Genomic DNA, 20,043 nt, shown 5'->3' with positions numbered 1-20,043 from the left:
TCAAATGCCCTGCTCCTCATTTCTGTCGTTTTTGTCATTTTGTGCTCTCTAGCCGCCCCTCTTTTCCTCCTGTCCACCATGCCGGCCCTCGCCCCGCCCCCACCTCCCGGCGTCACCTTCGCTTACCAGGACAAGCTCGCAAAGCTACCCATCCCTCCTCTCAATGACACAATAGAGCGCTATCTCGAGGCCGTTCGCCCCCTTGAGACGCCCCGCGAATACGAAGATACCCGCGCTGCCGCCCGCGCTTTTGTCGAGAAGCAAGGTCCCGAGTTGCAGGAGAGGCTCCTTCAATATGCTTCGACGCGGTCGTCGTATATTGAACAGTTCTGGTACGACTCATACCTCAATTACGACAATCCTGTAGTTCTCAATCTCAACCCTTTCTTTTTGCTCGAGGACGATCCGACTCCATCCCGCGACAATCAAGTCAATCGCGCCGCTTCCCTAGCCATCTCGACACTTGCATTCGTCCGCGCCGTCCGTCGCGAAGAGCTTCCACCCGACATGGTCCGTAATAAGCCACTATGCATGTACCAATACTCTCGAATCTTTGGCACAGCTCGCATCTCGACCGCAAACGGCTGCATCATGCAATCTGACGCCTCGTCCAAGCACATCGTCGTCATGGCGCGTTCTCAATTTTACTGGTTCGACGTTTTGGATGACAATTCTGATCTTGTCATGACCGAGAAAGACCTTGCCCAAAATTTTGCCACAATCATAAACGACGCTCAAAATACACCCGTCACCGAGGCTGCCAAGGGCGCAGTCGGCGTACTCACTGCTGAAAACCGCCGCATCTGGGCTTCGTTGCGTGAGCTGCTCACCAGAGATCCGCTTGACGACGTCGCTGAGGACGGACCAGCAACTGTCAACTCTTCACCATTGAGCAATAATCACGAATGCTTGCAAGTCATAGACTCTGCGCTCTTCATCGTCTGTCTTGACTACTCTGAGCCTCAGACACCTTCTGATCTTGCCATGAACATGCTCTGTGGCACAAACGTCATCGAAAAGGGCGTACAAGTAGGTACATGCACTAACAGGTGGTACGATAAGTTGCAAATTATTGTTACCAAAAACGGCAGCGCTGGTATCAACTTTGAGCGTGTGTATATCTTCTTTTGAATATGTGATCTAATCAGCATATGCTAATTAGATGCTACAGACACGGGAGTTGATGGTCACACTATTCTACGTTTTGTGAGTGACATATACACAGACACCATTCTCCGTTTTGCAAAGTCTATCAACGGCAAAGCTCCGTCTCTGTGGACATCCGAGTCTCCCGATCCCGCACAGCGCGATCCGTCCTCATTCGGCGAAGTCACGACAACTCCGCGCAAACTTGAATGGACAATGATCCCTGAACTCTCACTTGCATTGCGTTTTGCGGAAACTCGTCTGGCTGATCTCATCCATCAGAACGAATTTGAAGTTCTTGAATTTTCAAACTACGGTATGAACTACATCAAGTCTGCTGGATTTTCACCCGATGCCTATGTGCAGATGGCCTTCCAAGCAGCTTACTACGCTCTTTATGGCAAATGTGAATGTACTTATGAACCGGCCATGACAAAGTACTTCTTACACGGTCGTACCGAGGCTATCCGCACCGTGTCAGATGAGTCAGTTGCTTTTGTGCGCAAGTTCTGCGAAGACGCACCCGCAAAGACCAAACTTGAATATCTCCGCCGTGCATGCGACAAGCATACTCAGACTACGCGTATGTGCTCTCAAGGTCTTGGACAGGATCGCCATCTTTACGCGCTGTACTGTATGCATCAGCGTTACGCAGAGGATGAGCTCGCGTCTGCTGGCGATGAGAGCGGCTCTGACAGCGCAACTGTCAACTCGTCCCCGTCGGCTAACTCAAAACTTTGTGGCGAGATGCCGCCGTTGTTCGCTGATGTCGGTTGGGAGAAACTTAATACGACAATCATCAGTACAAGTAACTGCGGAAACCCTTCGCTGCGCTTGTTTGGTTTCGGTCCTACATCTCTAGACGGCTTTGGTATCGGCTATATTATCAAGAATGACGCGATTTCAATCTGTGCTTCTTCAAAACACAAACAAACCCGTCGCTTCTTAGATACGTTGCAGAATTACTTTCTCGAAGTACGCAGTCTACTTCGTGCAACTGAGCAAGGCCGTAGTACAGGTACTAGAGCTCGAACACCTGTTCCTTCTCGTCGCGGCTCAACTACGACACTAAGTGCCACATTTCCAAAGCGTAGCGGGCGCGAAGTCGATGGTCTGCGACGATCAAGCGAGTCCGCAGTTGAGGAAGAAGATGCGGGAGATATGCTTAGTGGATACGGATACTTTGACGTTGGAGAAATGGAACTGCTAATTCGCGAGCACGAGACAGGAAAAAGCAGTAGCAAGCTAACTTTGTCGGCACCCGGTACTCCTGCAATGGAGACACCGCCTAATGTTAGTACTGAAGTGCTTGCTAGACCACCAGTGCGACGACGTGAGGTGGGTAGGAAGTTGAGGTTGGCGGATATTTAGCCATTTATGTTTTCTATGATATACAGATTATTTTGGTTTCATCTTTTGCTCGCAGATAATCTTATGCATTGGTATACTTTTGAGATACGGTATTTGTGTTGGGAAATATTGGTTTACTGTTCTGATTCTTGAAATAGTTAAAACTTTTTAATTGATCCACCACTGATCCTACTGTATATTTTTACTGCCCTCACTCAATCAATGTAGGTCACTTAATATTCAACAACGTCGGACCTGGCTATGTACAGTATATCGCGAGTAGCCGCGCTTTGTCTGCCGCTGCTCCGATTAACAATTTAGGCGATCATCTTAACGTCACCCTTTAGCAATGCCACTGCACCATGATATCTTGGCCAATACTCTGTCGAACCTGCGTTACTCGTTACCAATTATCGCTGAATTCGCAGCTGTCGTCGCCACAGCGATGCCAGTTACTTGGATGTACGTATAGCAGAAACCAGTTTCTGACTAAGCTATCAACTGTCTGATTGATTGATAAATACTGTCATGGACAGTGTACCACAGAATGCTATAATCCATGAATCCCTAAACCACAACAATCTGCTTTGAATAGGTCATTTTGCCAACGCCCAATCCAAATTCAAATGAAAACAAAACAAAAAAGATGATGCCTTTTCGACACAAATCAAATGAGTCTAACTTGTATATCCCAAATGTCCACCGGAATTTTACCGAAAGTAACCATGATATAACAATCCACAAACGCAATACAAGGTTTTGTTTTTTCTAAAAGCCACCGGCAATCCGAGTTTACTTGACGGTGGAGGGAGTGGTTAGCCAGATATTGGCTGTGCCTGCAGAAGGAGTTTTTGTTTAAAAAAGGGCTATCAATAGCCCAGAAGTGGTATTAACATGAAACCTGAAACCTGATGGATACATGGGACCAAGACAATACGTAGATACCCTCGAAAAAAAACCCAGAACATGTAGAGAAAACGGTATGAAGATATAAGCCAAGGGCCAGCAATACCACTCGTACGTTCCTTGGAGAGTGCAATACTTGCCGTACCGTTTGCTAATATTGGTCGTCTCCATATGAAATCCACTGTCTCCCTAGTGGAAAGAGTAGCGTTTCAAGGTTGGAATCGGGTGTTTATTAGGGACAGTGCAACTCAATTAAATGTAGAAGGCTCTAGTGGCGCAGAGGTTAGCGCATCGGTTAGTAAACCCCTTCTACTGAATATTGAACCAGAATAGTGGCTAACTGCTTAGCAGTGCTTATAGTTGTATATTGACATCTATATTGGTGTCACGGTCACTTCCTCGATGAGGAACGCGACGGTCGTGGGTTCAATCCCCACCTAGAGCACTATTTATTTTTTTTTTTTTGCTTCTGTTTTTGTCAAGCTCTAGAGTGCTAAGATTCTTTTTCATAATAATGCTGTATGAGTTCTTTTTTTGCTATATCCTTGTTGGGATTGTAACCCTCATGTTTAGCTTGGTTCTACGATGAAACGGAGGGGTTGCGCTATTCTCGAGCACACTAAATATGGTACGCTGAGCCAAAAAGAATATTTAAGAGAAAGAGAGCCGAGATTGAAAGAAGCGGGGTTGCAATTGGTACTTGATCATTAACTCATTATTTATTTATACCCTTTGTAGATACCTTTCGCTTACTGGGTTTTTTGCCGATGCTAAAGAGAACTCAAATTGGATCTCCTCTGGGAACTATCGGTACCACTATGATTTTTACCTCAGCTACAGCGAAGCAGGATCTTAAGAGTACGATGAGGATTGGAGTATTGAGACCTGGTTATATTAAAATAAAATCCAAAGTAGGCTTTATTAGCGATCGCTGTAAATTAAATATAGCTTGCGGGTTGGCTAATTATATCACGAGCGTGCGGCGGTTCGCACGTGAAGTTGTCTAGCAAGGCCTGCAACGTAACTCTTTGTGCCCTCTTCCTGCAGTGTACTCAGATGGCCACGCGATGACGTAGTGTATTTATCTCGCCCTTGTTTTATAGTCTCATTTTGTCTGTTGTGCTGTGCTCTATTTCTTGCTGTCTTTCTGTCACTCTGTCTTCTCTGTCCTCTTTCTTCCTGTTCATCCCAGATATGTTGTTTCGCCTACTACATCCGCTGGCGAAGGAGGATAACAATTCTGCGGCAGACTCCGCCCACGAAAAACCACATTATATTCTGCCGTTGAATACGCACCTAAGTCTGCGTGATGTTGAAGAACACCGAGCAGAGCGTACTCTCCGCTTTCGGAGACCATCATTTCGCGCAATTGCTCTTCTCAGTGTAATACTTATAGTGTCGGCATTCCAGTTAGCTATGATAGGTCATAGCTTGAATACATCTCTAAGCGACTTGCACTGGATGAATTCTGCTCCTGGGCCTCTGCAGTCTGAGCCTTTTAGACAGCGTCCTGGGACGAGACCTTCTGGTGCGCTGAAACATCATCCCTCGACAGATAGTGTACAATGGTTCGTTTGGTTCAATATAATCGTTTCCGCCTCATCTACTAACAATTCTGTTAGGGACAATAATATTCTTTATGTTCGTAATCAGCCAACATTTATTATCAGCGGTGAGTTTCATTACTGGCGTATGCCGTCTCAACACATGTATCTCGACATATTTCAGAAAATGCGCGCTATGGGTCTTAATTCTGTATCGTTGACGTTCAACTGGGGATACCATCACTTGCAAGAAGATAAACTTGTATTTGTTGGCGTAGGTCGAGATATACAAGCGTTGCTGGACTCTGCTAAACGTGCTGGGCTTTATGTGATTGTTCGACCCGGGTAGGATTAACATCTTTAGTAATATCAGAAACTGTGTTAATTATATCTTTGGTTTTAGGCCTTACATTAATTCGCAGGCTTCAGCGGGTGGTATTCCACCATGGCTGGTGAATACAAAAGACGTTGAGCTGCGCTCTCTTGAGCCGACGTATACCAACTCCTGGAAGCAGTTCCTTTCAGAATTACTGCCGATTATAGCTCGCAATCAGGTATCTGCAGGTGGTAATATTGTTGCAATGCAAATCGAGAACGGTCTTCATAAGTCAGAGGCATATCCTGATGCCGAACAATATATAGAACTAGTGACATCTTTTGCGAGAGATCAAGGACTGACTGTACCTATCGTAAGTCCTCTAGGTCGTCAATTGTCTGTTGTATTTCTTTATACTAATTCCTTTTGGGCTAGTTTCACAGTGATATGAACCGGTCAAATTCCTTTACACCTACTGATTTTCCTGGTATCATGGACCTTTACGGTCTAAATTCCTACCCGTTAGGAATAAATTGCATGCAAATGTCTGAAAATTTGTCAGTTGTATCGGATTATCGTCAGTATCTTAGCAATGCCTCGTCAGGATCTCCGTTCTTCCTCTCAGAATTCCAAGGAGGTGCATATGACTCATGGGGAGGCGAAGGCTACGAAAGTTGTTCCAGAAAGACTAGTATGCAGTTCGTAAACGTCTTCTATAAAAACAACATCGCACAAAAGATCACCATGATCTCACAAAATATGGCTGCCGGAGGTACAAACTGGGGAGCTATCGGATCTCCGGACGTCTACTCATCATATGATTTTGGTGCAGCGATTTCCGAGAATCGGGTATTACGCGACAAGGCGTTTGAGCAGAAACTTCTTTGGACATTTGTGCGCAGCTCGCCTACGCTTGCCACTGCTAATTTTGTCGGAGACAGTAATCAAGTTCCATATAGCGATAATCCTGATGTTTTCGTGACTGAGCTTCGAGATCAGAAGACTGATGCTGGGTATTATATCGTCCGGCATCGGGATACTAACTCGGACCAAGGGCAGGTGTTTCGGCTGTTGATTAGAAGCGATACAGAAGGTGTACGTTCTATCCCTGGAAAGAGCTATCTGTCGTTGATGCCTCGCGAGTCAAAGATTATTGTTACTGACTATCCCGTTGGTTCGAAGTTTAAGCTCGGTTTTTCTACGTTGGAAGTATTTATGTGGACGTACTTTGATAGAAAACCGCTAGTGGTATTGTATGGCAACCTTGATGAGGTTAATGAAATTTCAATCAAGAATGCTGGGAATGTCGATTACAAGTTTTACTGTATTCGAGATACAGAACCATTTGATAGAGTTGACTTCAAGCCCATGGTCACTAAAACCAATGATTTGAGACTTTCATTCACCTTGAGTGGTCAGCAAAGGGCGATTGTTAATAGTACCGAGTATACAATTCTCCTTATCAGTCACCCGGAAATTCACCGCGCTTGGGCGCCTTCTCTAGGCAGTCACGTTGATCCTTCGGTACCTGTTAGCAATCAGATACTTGTTCTGGGTCCTCATCTCGTTCGCAATATTTCTGAAGTATCTGGTTCAGGTCTCGCGATCAATGGCGACATGGATCTTAAGTCTAGCGATGATGCTTATGTGGAGATCTTCGCAGAGGAAGATTATAAAAAATTCTTTTGGAATGGACAGGAGATTTTACATTTCCGACGAACGGATTATGGGTCGTTTTTGTTTGAAGTCACAATGCTTAGTACGAACCTAGCAAAGGTCGCCATTCAACCTCTAGACCGTGTAGACTGGATTTTTATAGACTCCCTTCCAGAAAGGTTGCAGGCATTTGACGACTCAAAATGGATTATTGCCGACAAGCAAGAGTCCAATAACAGATTCTTCCCGCCGCTGACGCTTCCTGTTCTATATCCTGCTGAATACGGGTTCTACTCCGGTGTTGTACTTTACCGTGGTCGCTTCGTGGGATCAGCAAAAGGATTATCACTTGATATCTGGGGTGGGAAGGCTTTTGCTTTTGCTATCTGGGTTAATGGAGAATACATTGGATCTTACTCTGGCGAAAGTCATGTTGATCATGTTGAGCGCGAACTAGAGTTTCCTGAAGGTCTACTGCATGATGGGCTTGAGAATTTGTTACTAATAGTCGCCGATCAAATGGGCTACGATAGTCGTAGCGATGCAACAGAAGATGGCGAAGCGGAACGTCACGCGATACACCATCCCCGTGGCATTCGTATGATTGAATTGACCCCTTTCAGCATTGACGACCCAAAGCCGGTATTCTCGAGCTGGCGCTTGCAAGGTAATGTCGGAGGCGACAAGTATGACGATTTACTTCGTGCGCCGTATAACGAGGGTGGATTATATGGTCAACGAATTGGTGGACATCTACCTGGCAACATATTTGATGACTGGCAAGCTGGATCGCCATTTATCGGTCAGCTTCCTGGTGTTACGCGGCAGATCTCTCCGCCATCTGGCGTCGCTGTGCGGCTTTACCGTGCCAATGTCGATGTACAAATTCCAGCGGTCATGGACGTTCCGCTTGGTATTCATATGAAAGGCACCGGTGTGCGCGCTGAGTTATTCGTTAACGGATGGCAGTTTGGCAAGTATGTCAGCGATATTGGACCCCAGGATGAATTTCCTATTCCACCAGGGATATTGAACACGCGAGGCTCAAACGTAATTGCGATACAGGTGTGGTCGATGAACGACTCGGTTGCAGCTGGTCTGCATGAAATTGAGTGGGTGAAATACGGACGATACGTGTCTGGATATGGAGCTGTGCCGCATGAAGATTATCATGGGTGGTATGTGGATCGTTCGGCACAGCTTGCTAAGTATAAATTTTAAGGAGACTAATACGGAGACTGATGTGCATGGTTATATATTCTGGTTTGCTATGCATGACATTCGCATGGGCGTTTAGTAGCTGATTTCAAGAATCTAATAAAAATTTTTCGACTTAGATTAAATACTCTTTGCATAACTCATTACATTCCAAACATTGCCTATATAGAATCAGCGCAGTACGTTGACACAGAAGCCATAAACTTTTGCCTCGCAACGCTTAGTACTTGATGTAAGGCAAGAACTTTCCGCGGAGAGTGATCTTGACCCAAGTGCCTTCGGCATCAACCTCCTTGTCGATCTTCGAAGTAAAGCAAATGGCCGACATGATACCGTCACCAAATTTCTCAGCAATGATGCTCTTGAAAGCATATCCGTAAACTAGAACAATCTCGTATAATCTGTAAATAGTAGGATCATGAGGAGGCATCTCCATCTTAGCCGCACGATCTGGCTGGAAATTCACTGAGGGCGAGATCGACTCGATTGCGGCGGGGTCGATGTCAAGGACCTTGACGAGAGCCGAGATGTCTTCCTCGGCGAGAGGCATGTTGCCGTAGAAAGCGGCCGCAACCCAGGTCTCGGAACGGCCAATTTTCTCTGCGACATCGGCGAAGCTGTGAGAGGATGAAGATGTCAGATTGTTTCAGTAGGAACACTAGAGGTGCGCTCGCGATTCTGACTTGGATGCACAGGGTATCGTCACCAGGCATGTTTGGAGACTATAAAGGATCATATCAGGGATACTCACGTATACTTCTTAGCGATCTTTGCTTGAAAAAGAATCTGGTTGGCAGACGGAAGGGTTGAGATGTAAGAAAGCTAACAAGACGATAATCAGTAACTTGAAAACAGACCGAAAGTCATCCCCGCCCCGCTCGGCCGGTCCATATAGATAGCTCGAGCGTATCATTGCGGAAGGACGTATACATGCAATTGCACCAAATGAACAAAAAAAGGAAAATTCTAGCATACATCAGCCATATTGAATGGATTGGACAAGCGACGAAGTTGGTGGGCAGGTGTAGTGCGTACTGGGTGAAGGGGAAAGTGGTTAGGATATATAGAGCATATGGCTTAAAACAGAGAGCAACTGTGCGACCGTGCGGGAGGAATCGTCGGCCTTGGTGGGCAGAAACAGGAAACCAGTTCTCAGCGGCGGGGCCATCTAGAGCTTCCTTTTTCGCCGACTTAGTTTTTTTTCTGTGTCTTTTCGAATTACAATTAATTAATTGTGTATGAGCCGGGTTTAGAAATGGACAGATTGGGCGTACTAATACAGATCGATTTGTCATTATATGTGCCTCAAGCAATTAGAGCGTTCATCTCCCCGCCGGACTGCTGGCAATGACCCTCGTTGATTAAATTTGATTCCGGCAACTGGCTGATTTGAATCAGTTGTCATTTTTAATTTGCCGACAATGGTTCACCAATCTCGGTGCCATAAAGAAAAGAGGTGGGTAGCAAATTAATAGAACGGTTCGTAGCATACTGCTGAAATATGCAGGTAATCAACTGACCAGATGCTATCTGTGACTACAACTTCTGCGGTCACTTTTCGAACTGTACTTGTCCAGCTAAGGCGCTTCATGCAAGAATCCACACCTATATGGTTTAGTTGCATATTAAGCAATGGATTACTTACTTCGAAGTACTTTGCCATCAAGCAGTCTTCTCAGTAGAAACAGATTAGCAGGGTAGCACATTTCAAGTCTCCGTCAGACCTCAAATATTCAAATATTTCTCTCAAGCACTTACCTGCCGCCGGCCAAGTCTCTTTTTCCACTGAAGGCAGATTAGACATTAAAGTTTTTCCGATATCAACCTCCTCGATTGCATAGCAAGCTTGAACTTTCTTGATAAGATCACGTGCTGTTTATCAATGATCTTCGATAAGCCTTGTTATTCGAGGTGGGTTTCAGCTTGCTCGCCAGTTCCTTTGCACGCCGGCTTATTGAGTCGGCAGGAGATTCAGGAAATGAATTGTGCATAGGAATGGTTTGGATATGAAAGACTGCATAACTGGAATAATGCAGGAATTGCGACTACTAGTTGATAGAGCTATCGTCGTGCATTTAGCAACGCAATCAGTTGTAAGCATCATCTACAAAAATCCACTCCTCCATCTATGGAAGATCACTTAAAACAGTTTGAGAATGATTAAAAACAGTTCTTTTGATTGCAAAAAGAAAATATTGTGCCCGACACCCGGTATCATTGCGACTGACAGAAAAAACTACACGCGCATCCAAAAATAAAATCATTCGTCCAAAAGAGCATCCATAAACCGCAGCATTAAATAATAAGCGACCCAACCTAAAACCTGACAGAAAAAATGAAGCAACAAATAAAAGAAAACTACAAATACAATTTTCCTTTTTTCTCTCAAAAATGGAAAGATACATCAAAAGCAAAAATCTAGTGACTGCGATGCCAGCTAAAACCGTATCGTCAAAGAATATGAAAGAGTGAATGCAGAAGTATATATACAATGAAAGGCAATTTAAGGCATAGTCAAACGATTGCAAACGTCGAATATGCTGAGAATAATCATAGAAGGCACATTATTAGAAGTAAACCAATAAGCATCATTGAAATAGGATGCTGATTCACGAATTCTGTAATACTAGACGATAGCCTGACAAGAGTGAAGTCCTCAGCATTAATTTCAAGTGATTTTTTCCAGCTCCGTAAAAGAGCTTTAATTTTCTCTATATCCTTTGATATCTGATTCGAAGCTTCAAACACGAGTTCAACCGCTGTATTTAGAGAATGACTGGATCGCATTGGCTCGAGAGCATCGTTAAGTAGATAGAAATAACTGCCCAGTTTGACTAGTATTATAGAATCGCGATCAATGATTACTGTTGACTCGTCAAATTCGTAGTAAGCAGAACCGGAAAATGCATCAGCATTTGCTCGTGGAGAACTAGTTATGACAGGATGCGGGGCTTCAGTAAGCCGGTTTTCTATATATTGTGAGGTGACCGTGCTAGTCGCGTCGGCTTGATGCGGATTACTGTAGTAATTTCAGTTAGCATTTTCATCAATACAGCAAAAATAAAAAGTGAATAACGTACTCTTCCGCAACAATAGGGGCTTTGACAATGGCAGTAGTTGGCCGCGGCCCTTTGTGTGGACGCATATCTCTGCTAGCACGTCCACCCACGACGGCTCTCGCACTTATACTACCACCCGCAGCAACTACTCTTCGCTCAACCGAGTAATCGGACCTGTGTACATCGCTGTCAAAAACAACAGAGTCATCCATAAAAGCAGTCTCTATTGGCACGCGGTAAATGACTACATCCGCCTCCTCGTCTTCAGCGTCCGCCCTCCGGTGATCACCATCATACAGACCAGTCCGACTAGGCAGAACAGGCTTGAATTCAATATCAAGATCGCCGACGAGGTTATATGAAGCTGAGCGGTTTCCATTTGATGATAGTATCCGGTATCCATTCTCCTGCACTCCAAGTGACACTCCTCGGGCCAGATTCGAATCCGGCCGGCCTTGCTGAAAAAATTCGTTTCTCGCCGATGGAGATACAGGAGAAAAAGCTAGTAGAGCAGCTGAAGCTTGCTTTTCGCGGCTTCGGCTACCGAAGAGAACGAAGCCCCCTAAGGGAGAAAAAGAGCCTGCGCAGGCGGGACTGGCTAAGAAAGCTGCCGCCGAGACGGAAAGTATAATGCCTGTGGTAGCTGATTGTATTTTCATGTCTAATGATTTCACTAATAAGTGAATATATGTGAAGAGACAGAATTAAGAGATATAGAGGGGATTGAGGTGATGTCGAGAGAGGCTGAGTTGTTTTGACAGATAGTTCAGCTTTTTAGGTTGTCGAAGAATGAAACACAATTACTCGCGTTGGTCTGAGTATACAGCAAAATTAAAAGTGCGTGTATTCTGATTCAGAAGCTTGCAAGCAATCATGCATAATAGGGCGATTATCAAAGGGTGAACGAAACACTGCGACGCGATTCGAGGTGCAGCGTAGATGACGCGTCAGGTTCAGCCGGTTTGTTGCTGTTCGAGCGGCGCAACAAGGGAAAAAAACTTTAACAGCGCCTTCTAGCGAGTAGCAGCGGCGACGACGAGTTAAACTGCAAGAAAAGGGTCGCAGGTCGATGCACAAGGAGAGAATGTGAACGGTTGCGAAGAAAAAAAGATGGTGAAGAAAAAAGACAAGGCTCGAGGCAGAAAGGCACTGCTGATAACATCGACGCCGCGATGGCGCTAGAGAGCAGATATCGCACAATCATGACCCTTGCCCTCTGGACGAGATGCCCCAGAACAGCTGCATCAAGGAGCTAATCCGGATAAGGGTTAGCACCGGGTTATCCGATTAGCTCACAGAGCGCGCGAGCCGCTTCTGCGAGCGAAAATCGATAACCCGACGCCTATCATTGGTCCCCGGCTGTCTCAACGCCAGTTTCCTGTGCACGGCTGGCTAGCGGGCTGGCTAGCGTGCACTGGCAACTGGCAACTGGCACTGCATTGTTGCTGTACTGGACTAGCTGCTTGAATGCGCGAAGGAGATTCTTGCTGCGAAACCGAACAGGTCTCCTCGCGCCGCTGTTCTAGGACAACAGTTTAGATAACGAAGTTGAGAAACAGTGCAGCGTGACGCACGCCTCGGAGATTACAATTGAGACGATCGCAGCCGGCGAAGCGAAGATCAGGAACGATCTCGAAGTCTGTGTTTAGCTAGTATAGCCTTTGGGACTATATATCGGATATCCAGCAGCCCAATGTGCAGGCTATGTAATTACAAAACTGAATTGCCGAGGAAAAAGTGATGTACAAGAATTTACGAGCTTTGAATCTCACTGATAATCAAAGTCTGGTACATTTTTTGTCTACGACGATAGAGAGCACAAACGTCAATAAACTCTACCATCATCATCACTACTGCTCCGTGCATCATCAGTCTCAGCGATCAGCGCTGTTCTCAAACATAGGCAAATCCGACTCATGGATGTGTTGTATTACTTGAACGATAATTTACTTTTTTTCAACCGCAAACGGTAGTCATGCTGATTGCTTCGGAAAAGAGACTGATATGGTCTATACAGACAGAGTCTCTTTAGTTACCGGCCGACGTCATCTCCTCTTTATTGTTTGTATGCTGATTGCAACCTTAAGATTGAGAACAAGACGCTTACTGGTCATTGTTCTGGCGTCTTTGGCCTGCTGTGGTCTTGACATCTAGAGCTTATCTCCGGTATTTATTTTCAGGCTAGCCGTCATTTGAGATTCCTTAATCTGGAACTACCGACCAATGGATCTACAAACCTAGTCGTCAAATATACCACGAGGGTGAGGAATTAAATCATTAAATCAAACATATTACTTTCTTTCATAACGGTAGCTAATAATCATTGTAATAATTGCGTAAACAATATTTGGCTGGGGTCTTCAAGAACGCGCTCGTCACATGATTTCGCGTGTACTATAAACAAATCCTGCTTAATTCAGTTGCGCGCACTCTTTTTGCTTGCCAGATTACATTAGCTCTACGCTTCACGAGCATATTTTAAACTCTTCTACATAAGTATACGTCTTTTATATATGTTGGTATGCCTGTCAGGATCACCAGAAATGAGAGGCTTTCTATAGAAGGAGCTTATTGACCCTGCTTGCGCTTCAATGCAATCCATGCTACGCAGCTTACCAAGGAGATATCCCAGACATCTTGCCTATACCGTCTTTATTATTAGGCGTGCTTTATTTCTATTTCAGCTCTGACTTTGCTAATTGTCAGTAGCGATAAATCTGTTCACCAAGTTTCTAGTTCACATCAACTGAATCAAGAGGCAAGAGCAATGCTATTATACCCTCAAATATCGGTAAAGCTTTTTTGTTTTATTTGAAGGATGTGCGAATCTTGATTTTTAATCTTCAGAGATCTTCAGGAAAAAGGCTTTGCACCGGCAAAGCAGATCGCCCTGCCAATGCCCCAAAATTACTTCACAAAACGTTTGATTTCGCAAATATCTACACATTCTGCTAAAGCTCTGCATCAGCAGACTATATCGATAGTATAGAATTCATTAAAGCTTTTTTTGTTGTATTGGCATTTGGCAGTGATTATTATTGTGAAGAGCATTGTGCGAAATACCACAACTAGAATGCGTCAATTACCGAACAGATATTGGAAAATTTTAAAGGGGACAAACCAAAAAATAACTTTTAGATGATCAGCTCGGAGGTTAATAAGGAATACGAAGAAACCAAGCAGCATGGTACGGGGCCTAGTAGCAGCTCAGCTACTGACTATAACATTACACTGTCTCACCAGTCATAAGTGATTTAAATCAAGGAAGCGGATGTGACTTACCCCCGTTTCCCAATGAAATCCTTGGCTGCTGATATAGTTCTAATTTTACCAAGTCAAGCTGATGAGTTGTTTGAGTTAATCAGATTCTAAAAAACTTTCAACCATAATACCGGTGCCTCGCCCAGCATGACTGGAAGTTATTTATAATCTCTTCTGTGACAGCTTTACTGTGAACTTGCTTCCGCTTCCGACGAAGAGTAACAGTCCTACCGCAAAGAAGTATATAAATGCTCAACATGGAAAATAGCCAGATTCTCCAAGTCAACTGGAAGTTAACCAATCAATGAGGAGTTAATTATTTACTGGAAACTGATGTACAGGATAAAACTGCGGCACCTAAATTGCGAAAGCGCACTAAAAGGCTAGAGTTTAAGAACGTGAAATAGGGATGCCTACTTCGGCATGTTTGAAAGACTCAGTTGATCGAGTCAGACTATCGAGGCGAGCACAACTAGACTAACTTCATTCATATTTGAAGCGATAATGGTAGGCATATGACTTTCGGTATCTTCATCCATTTAAAGCTGAACATGACAATCTATGATCGCCGAATTTCCCATTTGATATCGGTAATCATAACCTCTTCTCCAGCTTTCTCATCATATTCAAACCACTCTCCTTCTTGTAAATCAATTTCCTCAAACTTTGTCTTTTCATTCTCTGAACTCCTGCAGCTCCAAGCACCTTCAACTTTGAACTCCAAAAATTCCAACCCTCTAGTCTCCAACTCAATGATATTCTTCAATTTTCCCGAATCTTCAAGAGTATACGGCTGGGGTTTAGATTTAAAGGATGCCGAAGACTCTCGTCTGCATGACTTGCACCTCCATACGAAGTTGGCTTCACCACGGCTGCCGCTTAAATCGTGCGTTTCCCAGGATGTCAATTCGACGAAGTTTGGATGAATTTCACGACATGAGGTGCATTGCACTTTGAAAGAGTACACATATGGTTCCTCTTGTGTGTCTATTGGATGCAGATCCGTAACACCGGTCAGTTCAGCTGAGAGTGCTAGTGCGAGACCCATTTTCTGTGTTTGCTGAAAGCTACTTAGTGGTAGACAATGAGGTTTAAAGAGGTGCTTGTCTGTGATCTGCAATTGAATGTGTAAAATATCAAAATAGAAACCCCCAATTTAGCCTCTCAATGTAAATTGACTAGTTGAAATAACCTCCTAGACTGGCAAGTCCTGATCTATGTTCACTGACAGTGAGCAAAATGGTAATTATAAAAGGATTCAACACTGCTTGTCGGGCAAGGGTTGCAAATGTTCAGGGCACACACAGAGTAGAGCATCATGCACTTTGAGAGCCAACTCTGAATTGCTATTTCATTTATTTCCAACTTTAATTCAATGAGGTAGCATTTTCTTTTGAAAAGGGAAAAGGTTGGGTCTTGTATATGATTTAAGCAGGTCTCGAAGAATATACCCTGCTTACTGTCTAAGATTCATTTTGTGACGTTAGGGACAGAGCTTTCTCAACGCAATCGCTCCCTCACCTTATTTCTCTTCTGATGATAGCTACCGCATTTTTGTTAAATGTTTAGGGAAATAGGTAGCTATTTCAGCCGTGCGATTTTTTCTCGCTTGAAGAAAGGGACCTCTGGTGAGAAATTTCGCGGGTCGAGAATACGATGGTTATATACTAGCGCGTCGTCCTCAGGTGCAGTGGCGGCCGCGGCCGCTGCAACAGCAACAGCAGTCGCATTTTCTGTACCTGATTTGAGTGCAAAAATATCAGAGAGAGCAGTATCCGCACCAGTTATCGCGAAAGCAGAACAAGCCGCAGCAAAAGCCGTGTCCGAAGTAGCGGTCTCGAAAGCGAAGATTATCGAAAATGGCATTGCAAGTGCTCTACAGAGATTATCGTTTAAATTTGATGTGCTTTATAAAGCTAGCAGGGTAGAAGATGCAATGAAGAGAGCGACGAAAGATACGTGGAGTCGGAATCAGCGAGCGACGATTTTACAAACTCGTCGAAAAATACATTACCAGCGTATAGAATTTCAAAAATTATGGATTCGCAAACTGGAGCGACGAAATGAGATTGTATCGGCCAGACAGATGGTAAGGAGAAGGATACAGTCAGGAAGATACGATTCAAGACCCGATATACCGATTGAATTAGAACGTGCATATACGGCGCAATTAACTCGGCTTGAAACTCGATGGAACAGAATAACAGCTCGCTCAATGATCTCGAACTCCGAATATGCAGTATATAAACAATTAGAGAAAATTGGCGTACCAATGCGTATGCTAAAGATGCATCATATTGACCGCGGAAGTAGCGAGTTTATGAGATTTATGCTCACACATATGAATAATATTCGCAGTCCGATATATTTACTCAAACACAAGCCAACTTTGCTCGATTACAATTCCGCGAAGCTTAACAAAGCTATAACCAAAGTTGCAAATTCTGCAAATGGACCTATCGTTTTAAATCGTATTGGAAACGCATTGTCACAGACGCAGCATGTACCAAACAGGGATACATTCACGATTATAATTCGACGGCTGGTGATTATCCAGAACCTGAGTCTTGCCGCACTGATAGCTTTTGAAGCAATGCTTGAAGCTGGATTTGAAGCGTCACCGGAAACAGTTGTCAATTTAATGAAGGCCGCCGTTGACTCCAATAATGCCTGGATCGTTGAACTGGTATTTGGCGTCGTACTTCGCCAATCAAAGATAGACTCTATAAATAACGACGTCATGGGTCAAATTTTTCTCAATACAAAAGTTATAGGTGCCCTAATGACAGCGAGTATCAAGCTCAAAGCGCCGCGGCTATATACTCATTTCAGGGAGGAGTTCATGCGAAGAAAATTTCAACCGACTTTAGAAACACTCACCATGGAACTTCGATACGCTTTTTTAGTTCATGATCGGAATCTTGCTGCCGAGGCTTGGGAAACTATAAAATTTATGGATTCTCGTGAATTGTTAAAACTGGACGCCGAAGCTTGTTTTTGGATGATGAAGACTGCTGAACGGCGCGCGGACGTGAAGTTGATGAGCGAGATTGTCGATGTGGCTTCTGAGCGGGATTGCTTAACCAGCTTAATTGAAAAAGTACGTTTATTTCTTTTTACTCACTCAAGAGAATATAACTAAGCGAAAAAATAGGCGAAACGAGATACAGCGTGAGCTGAATCAGTCATTGTTATTAGTGTATTTTTTGTAGGCTTGCAACGGTTCTTGTTGTTTGTGATTGTTGTGTGTTTTTGACTGGCGTTTTTGTTTTATAGCTCGGTCGGGCTATTGTATTTACAAATCATTAATTACATGTATATTTCAAATAGTCTTTATTAGTAATTATATATACGCGCCCACATAAGTCAGTATAATGGCTCTGAATTGTCACAACGATTACAAAGATCATACGCTGAAGTGAAACACCAGAAATAGCTAGTCTTCTACAAAAAGTGAACGAAGAAAAAACCTAATTGTAACATGAAAGACTGTTCTTGGATGAAAAACCAATATTAAGAGAAGAATTATGTTTCCACACAAGAAGAAAATGTCAAAAATAAAAAAAAATGAAAATAAGAGAAAATGATCATGCAAAAAATCGTGATGATTTTACAAGGATAATGTAAATAATCGCACCATACCCATAGCCATATCAACAACTCAGCATACACCAAAAGTTTTTAATCTCTCCTTATAAATTAAAATAATAAAACATGATGGCGCAACCTTCGACACCAATCCAACCAATGCCAGAGTATACGACAAGCTTTGTGATAACTTCCACATCATACTGTACTCTAGGTGGTTTGATTTGCAAGAACAGTTGATATTCATCAAGCTCTTCAAGCTCCTCTAGATGACAAAAAAAAAGTTAGTCGTACGATAATTATGCAGTCGTTGAGTAGTGTATTCAAACCTTTTGAAGGAGGTGCACTAGCCGCATTCGATCCTTGACCTTCCAAAGATCTTCGTCTTTGGCGCTCCTCACGATATGCCATAGTCTCGTACATATCCGCCGTGCTCTGCGGTCCAACTGAATCCGATCTTCCTCGCGTGATATTTCCAATCAAAGAAGGAATCTCGCGAGCGTTCACTAGAGTTGTATCTGGAATAGAGCCAGGGACTTTATTGTATTCTGATGCCTGCAGGAAGAATACGCGAGGCATGGATAGCCCTATCCGTTCTATGAACCGGAAAAGAGGAGGAAGAAGCGCATGTAATGATTTCTTCATTATTGCACGCCAGAGGAAAATACAGGTCACCCCCAATACAACTCGAACTGCCGACCTGAAAATACCAGAGTGCGCAAAACTGTATGGAATATATCCCGGGTACGGCAATGTTGTTGTCCATGGCATATTCCAAGAATGCCAAAGAGCCAAATCAACACCCAGTACAACTCCGGAAAATGCAACGCTGTCTTCAAAACACGGGCATGGATCGACCGGTTCGGGATGGACCCTAACTAAAATTAAAATAATCGGAGTAATGACTAGAGGAACAATAGGACCAGGAGTGATCATAAAGGAATCAATTTGCTCCTTGAATGCCCATCTAATCAAAAACACGACAAGGCCGATGGCTGAGCCAGAGATTACGTCCATAAATCCATGCATGCCGCAGTATAACCGGCCAAGCAGAATGCTAGCAATATATATCCACATCAAGACCTTGATGATTAACAACGATGAAGGTGCAATTTCGTCTTTACGATCTAATGCGTAATATACTATTGCTAAAGCTGCTGCGACTGCATTTGCTGAGTGTGTACTGGGGCAGCCATACTCCAAGGCAGCTGATCCAGACATTGTAATCCGATGTAGTGGAGGAGATAAAGGTCGAGGCAAACAAAAGTAGTCCTTTAACATGCCACTAAATATGACACCAGCAGCAAGCACGTAGACTAGAGTTCGCGCCAGCTGAGCATATCCAAACCAAAATGGCATAGGCAGCATGATGACAAAAAAAGTGTGCGCACCGAGATTAGCTGAGAATGCGAAATACTCATCCCAAAATTTAGATCTCCATTTGAGCTGTAGTTTTGCAAGGTGTGCGGTCTCCCATCGGACCAACGGCAATAACGCTTGACGCAGCCTGAATCGTCGTGGACTCATGCTTGTCTTGTAGTGATCTCTGCTCCTATTTCCCGCGTCTTTGAAGTTTATTGAAGCATATCCTTCGACATTGTCGGCCAACTTCGCCTTGACATCTTCCAAGAGGCTTCGTGACATCGTGTCTGCAGAATTTTGTTCAGAAAACGACAGTATATTGTGGTGATTTCGATTGCTGGAAAACAGGAATTGAGATGAAGAAAATTAAATGCAAAGCGCATATATCTATATGAGCATTCGGCTATAGCAACGCTTACGCCAGTTATTGAAGTGGCTGTCGTTCGCGCAAGGCTGACGCGTAGAGTGTCCGAATGCTGCGTGGCTCCGAGAGGACTTCTGCCAGTGACCCAATTGAGTAGATTGGCGGTGCACAAAGTGCGGCAGAGTATTATCTCAACTTAATTCAGACAATACACAGACGCGACATGCAGTACTTTACTGGATATGAGCAGTGATTGAATATAGAAAGCTGCGT

General features: G+C 44.0%; 7 protein-coding genes and 1 non-coding gene across 8 annotated transcripts; 4 read left to right on the top strand and 4 right to left on the bottom strand.

The window, feature by feature from the left end:
• Nucleotides 1-72: 72 nt before the first annotated feature.
• On the top strand, nucleotides 73-2,934 carry V2V93DRAFT_397369 (acyltransferase ChoActase/COT/CPT). Its single transcript, XM_066912535.1, has 2 exons — nucleotides 73-1,111; nucleotides 1,172-2,934. The coding sequence occupies exons 1-2, from the start codon at nucleotides 79-81 to the stop codon at nucleotides 2,515-2,517; spliced, it is 2,379 nt and encodes a 792-aa protein (XP_066766006.1). The 5' UTR covers nucleotides 73-78; the 3' UTR covers nucleotides 2,518-2,934.
• Nucleotides 2,935-3,667: 733 nt separating this feature from the next.
• On the top strand, nucleotides 3,668-3,847 carry V2V93DRAFT_t34. The gene is made up of 2 exons: nucleotides 3,668-3,703; nucleotides 3,812-3,847. It is a non-coding gene; the product is annotated as a tRNA-Thr (tRNA).
• A 597-nt stretch (nucleotides 3,848-4,444) lies between these two features.
• Nucleotides 4,445-8,239, top strand: V2V93DRAFT_334615 (uncharacterized protein). The gene is made up of 4 exons (XM_066907708.1): nucleotides 4,445-4,970; nucleotides 5,025-5,291; nucleotides 5,350-5,635; nucleotides 5,698-8,239. Exons 1-4 carry the CDS (start codon nucleotides 4,597-4,599, stop codon nucleotides 8,137-8,139), a joined length of 3,369 nt encoding a protein of 1,122 aa, XP_066766005.1. The 5' UTR covers nucleotides 4,445-4,596; the 3' UTR covers nucleotides 8,140-8,239.
• Nucleotides 8,240-8,247: 8 nt separating this feature from the next.
• V2V93DRAFT_216754 (cyanate lyase C-terminal domain-containing protein) lies at nucleotides 8,248-9,329 on the bottom strand. Its single transcript, XM_066907032.1, has 3 exons — nucleotides 9,112-9,329; nucleotides 8,888-8,958; nucleotides 8,248-8,753 (listed from the first exon to the last, which is right to left on the bottom strand). Exons 1-3 carry the CDS (start codon nucleotides 9,118-9,120, stop codon nucleotides 8,357-8,359), a joined length of 477 nt encoding a protein of 158 aa, XP_066766004.1. The 5' UTR covers nucleotides 9,121-9,329; the 3' UTR covers nucleotides 8,248-8,356.
• A 1,357-nt stretch (nucleotides 9,330-10,686) lies between these two features.
• Nucleotides 10,687-11,854, bottom strand: V2V93DRAFT_358464 (uncharacterized protein; the record flags this gene model as incomplete). The annotated part of the gene is made up of 2 exons (XM_066908062.1): nucleotides 10,687-11,155; nucleotides 11,217-11,854. 2 exons carry the CDS (start codon nucleotides 11,852-11,854, stop codon nucleotides 10,687-10,689), a joined length of 1,107 nt encoding a protein of 368 aa, XP_066766003.1.
• A 2,774-nt stretch (nucleotides 11,855-14,628) lies between these two features.
• Nucleotides 14,629-15,786, bottom strand: V2V93DRAFT_368495 (uncharacterized protein). The gene has a single exon (XM_066909804.1). The coding sequence runs from the start codon at nucleotides 15,502-15,504 to the stop codon at nucleotides 15,016-15,018; it is 489 nt and encodes a 162-aa protein (XP_066766002.1). The 5' UTR covers nucleotides 15,505-15,786; the 3' UTR covers nucleotides 14,629-15,015.
• Nucleotide 15,787: 1 nt separating this feature from the next.
• On the top strand, nucleotides 15,788-17,785 carry V2V93DRAFT_368494 (uncharacterized protein). Its single transcript, XM_066909803.1, has 2 exons — nucleotides 15,788-17,556; nucleotides 17,611-17,785. The coding sequence occupies exons 1-2, from the start codon at nucleotides 16,018-16,020 to the stop codon at nucleotides 17,629-17,631; spliced, it is 1,560 nt and encodes a 519-aa protein (XP_066766001.1). The 5' UTR covers nucleotides 15,788-16,017; the 3' UTR covers nucleotides 17,632-17,785.
• Nucleotides 17,775-20,021, bottom strand: V2V93DRAFT_404852 (PAP2 superfamily-domain-containing protein). Its single transcript, XM_066912646.1, has 2 exons — nucleotides 18,374-20,021; nucleotides 17,775-18,309 (listed from the first exon to the last, which is right to left on the bottom strand). The coding sequence occupies exons 1-2, from the start codon at nucleotides 19,686-19,688 to the stop codon at nucleotides 18,149-18,151; spliced, it is 1,476 nt and encodes a 491-aa protein (XP_066766000.1). The 5' UTR covers nucleotides 19,689-20,021; the 3' UTR covers nucleotides 17,775-18,148.
• Nucleotides 20,022-20,043: the final 22 nt, after the last annotated feature.

This window comes from Kockiozyma suomiensis, assembly GCF_038497685.1.
Source record: "Kockiozyma suomiensis strain NRRL Y-17356 unplaced genomic scaffold V2V93scaffold_6, whole genome shotgun sequence".
Taxonomy (NCBI): Eukaryota; Fungi; Ascomycota; class Lipomycetes; order Lipomycetales; family Lipomycetaceae; genus Kockiozyma; species Kockiozyma suomiensis.
Note: the sequence above shows the minus strand (reverse complement) of the source record. Positions and strands in the feature narration are given on the sequence as shown.

Coding starts and splice junctions, on each gene's coding strand:
- V2V93DRAFT_368495 (XM_066909804.1), bottom strand. CDS start 15,504: ATGGGTCTCGCACTAGCACTCTCAGCTGAACTGACCGGTGTTACGGAT.
- V2V93DRAFT_404852 (XM_066912646.1), bottom strand. CDS start 19,688: ATGTCACGAAGCCTCTTGGAAGATGTCAAGGCGAAGTTGGCCGACAAT. Junction 18,310..18,373: donor TAGTGCACCTCCTTCAAAAG/GTTTGAATACAC, acceptor TTTGTCATCTAG/AGGAGCTTGAAGAGCTTGAT.
- V2V93DRAFT_334615 (XM_066907708.1), top strand. CDS start 4,597: ATGTTGTTTCGCCTACTACATCCGCTGGCGAAGGAGGATAACAATTCT. Junction 5,292..5,349: donor TATGTGATTGTTCGACCCGG/GTAGGATTAACA, acceptor CTTTGGTTTTAG/GCCTTACATTAATTCGCAGG. Junction 5,636..5,697: donor AAGGACTGACTGTACCTATC/GTAAGTCCTCTA, acceptor CTTTTGGGCTAG/TTTCACAGTGATATGAACCG.
- V2V93DRAFT_368494 (XM_066909803.1), top strand. CDS start 16,018: ATGTTTAGGGAAATAGGTAGCTATTTCAGCCGTGCGATTTTTTCTCGC. Junction 17,557..17,610: donor TAACCAGCTTAATTGAAAAA/GTACGTTTATTT, acceptor GCGAAAAAATAG/GCGAAACGAGATACAGCGTG.
- V2V93DRAFT_216754 (XM_066907032.1), bottom strand. Junction 8,754..8,887: donor AAGATCGCTAAGAAGTATAC/GTGAGTATCCCT, acceptor ATCCTCTCACAG/CTTCGCCGATGTCGCAGAGA.
- V2V93DRAFT_397369 (XM_066912535.1), top strand. CDS start 79: ATGCCGGCCCTCGCCCCGCCCCCACCTCCCGGCGTCACCTTCGCTTAC. Junction 1,112..1,171: donor CGCTGGTATCAACTTTGAGC/GTGTGTATATCT, acceptor TAGATGCTACAG/ACACGGGAGTTGATGGTCAC.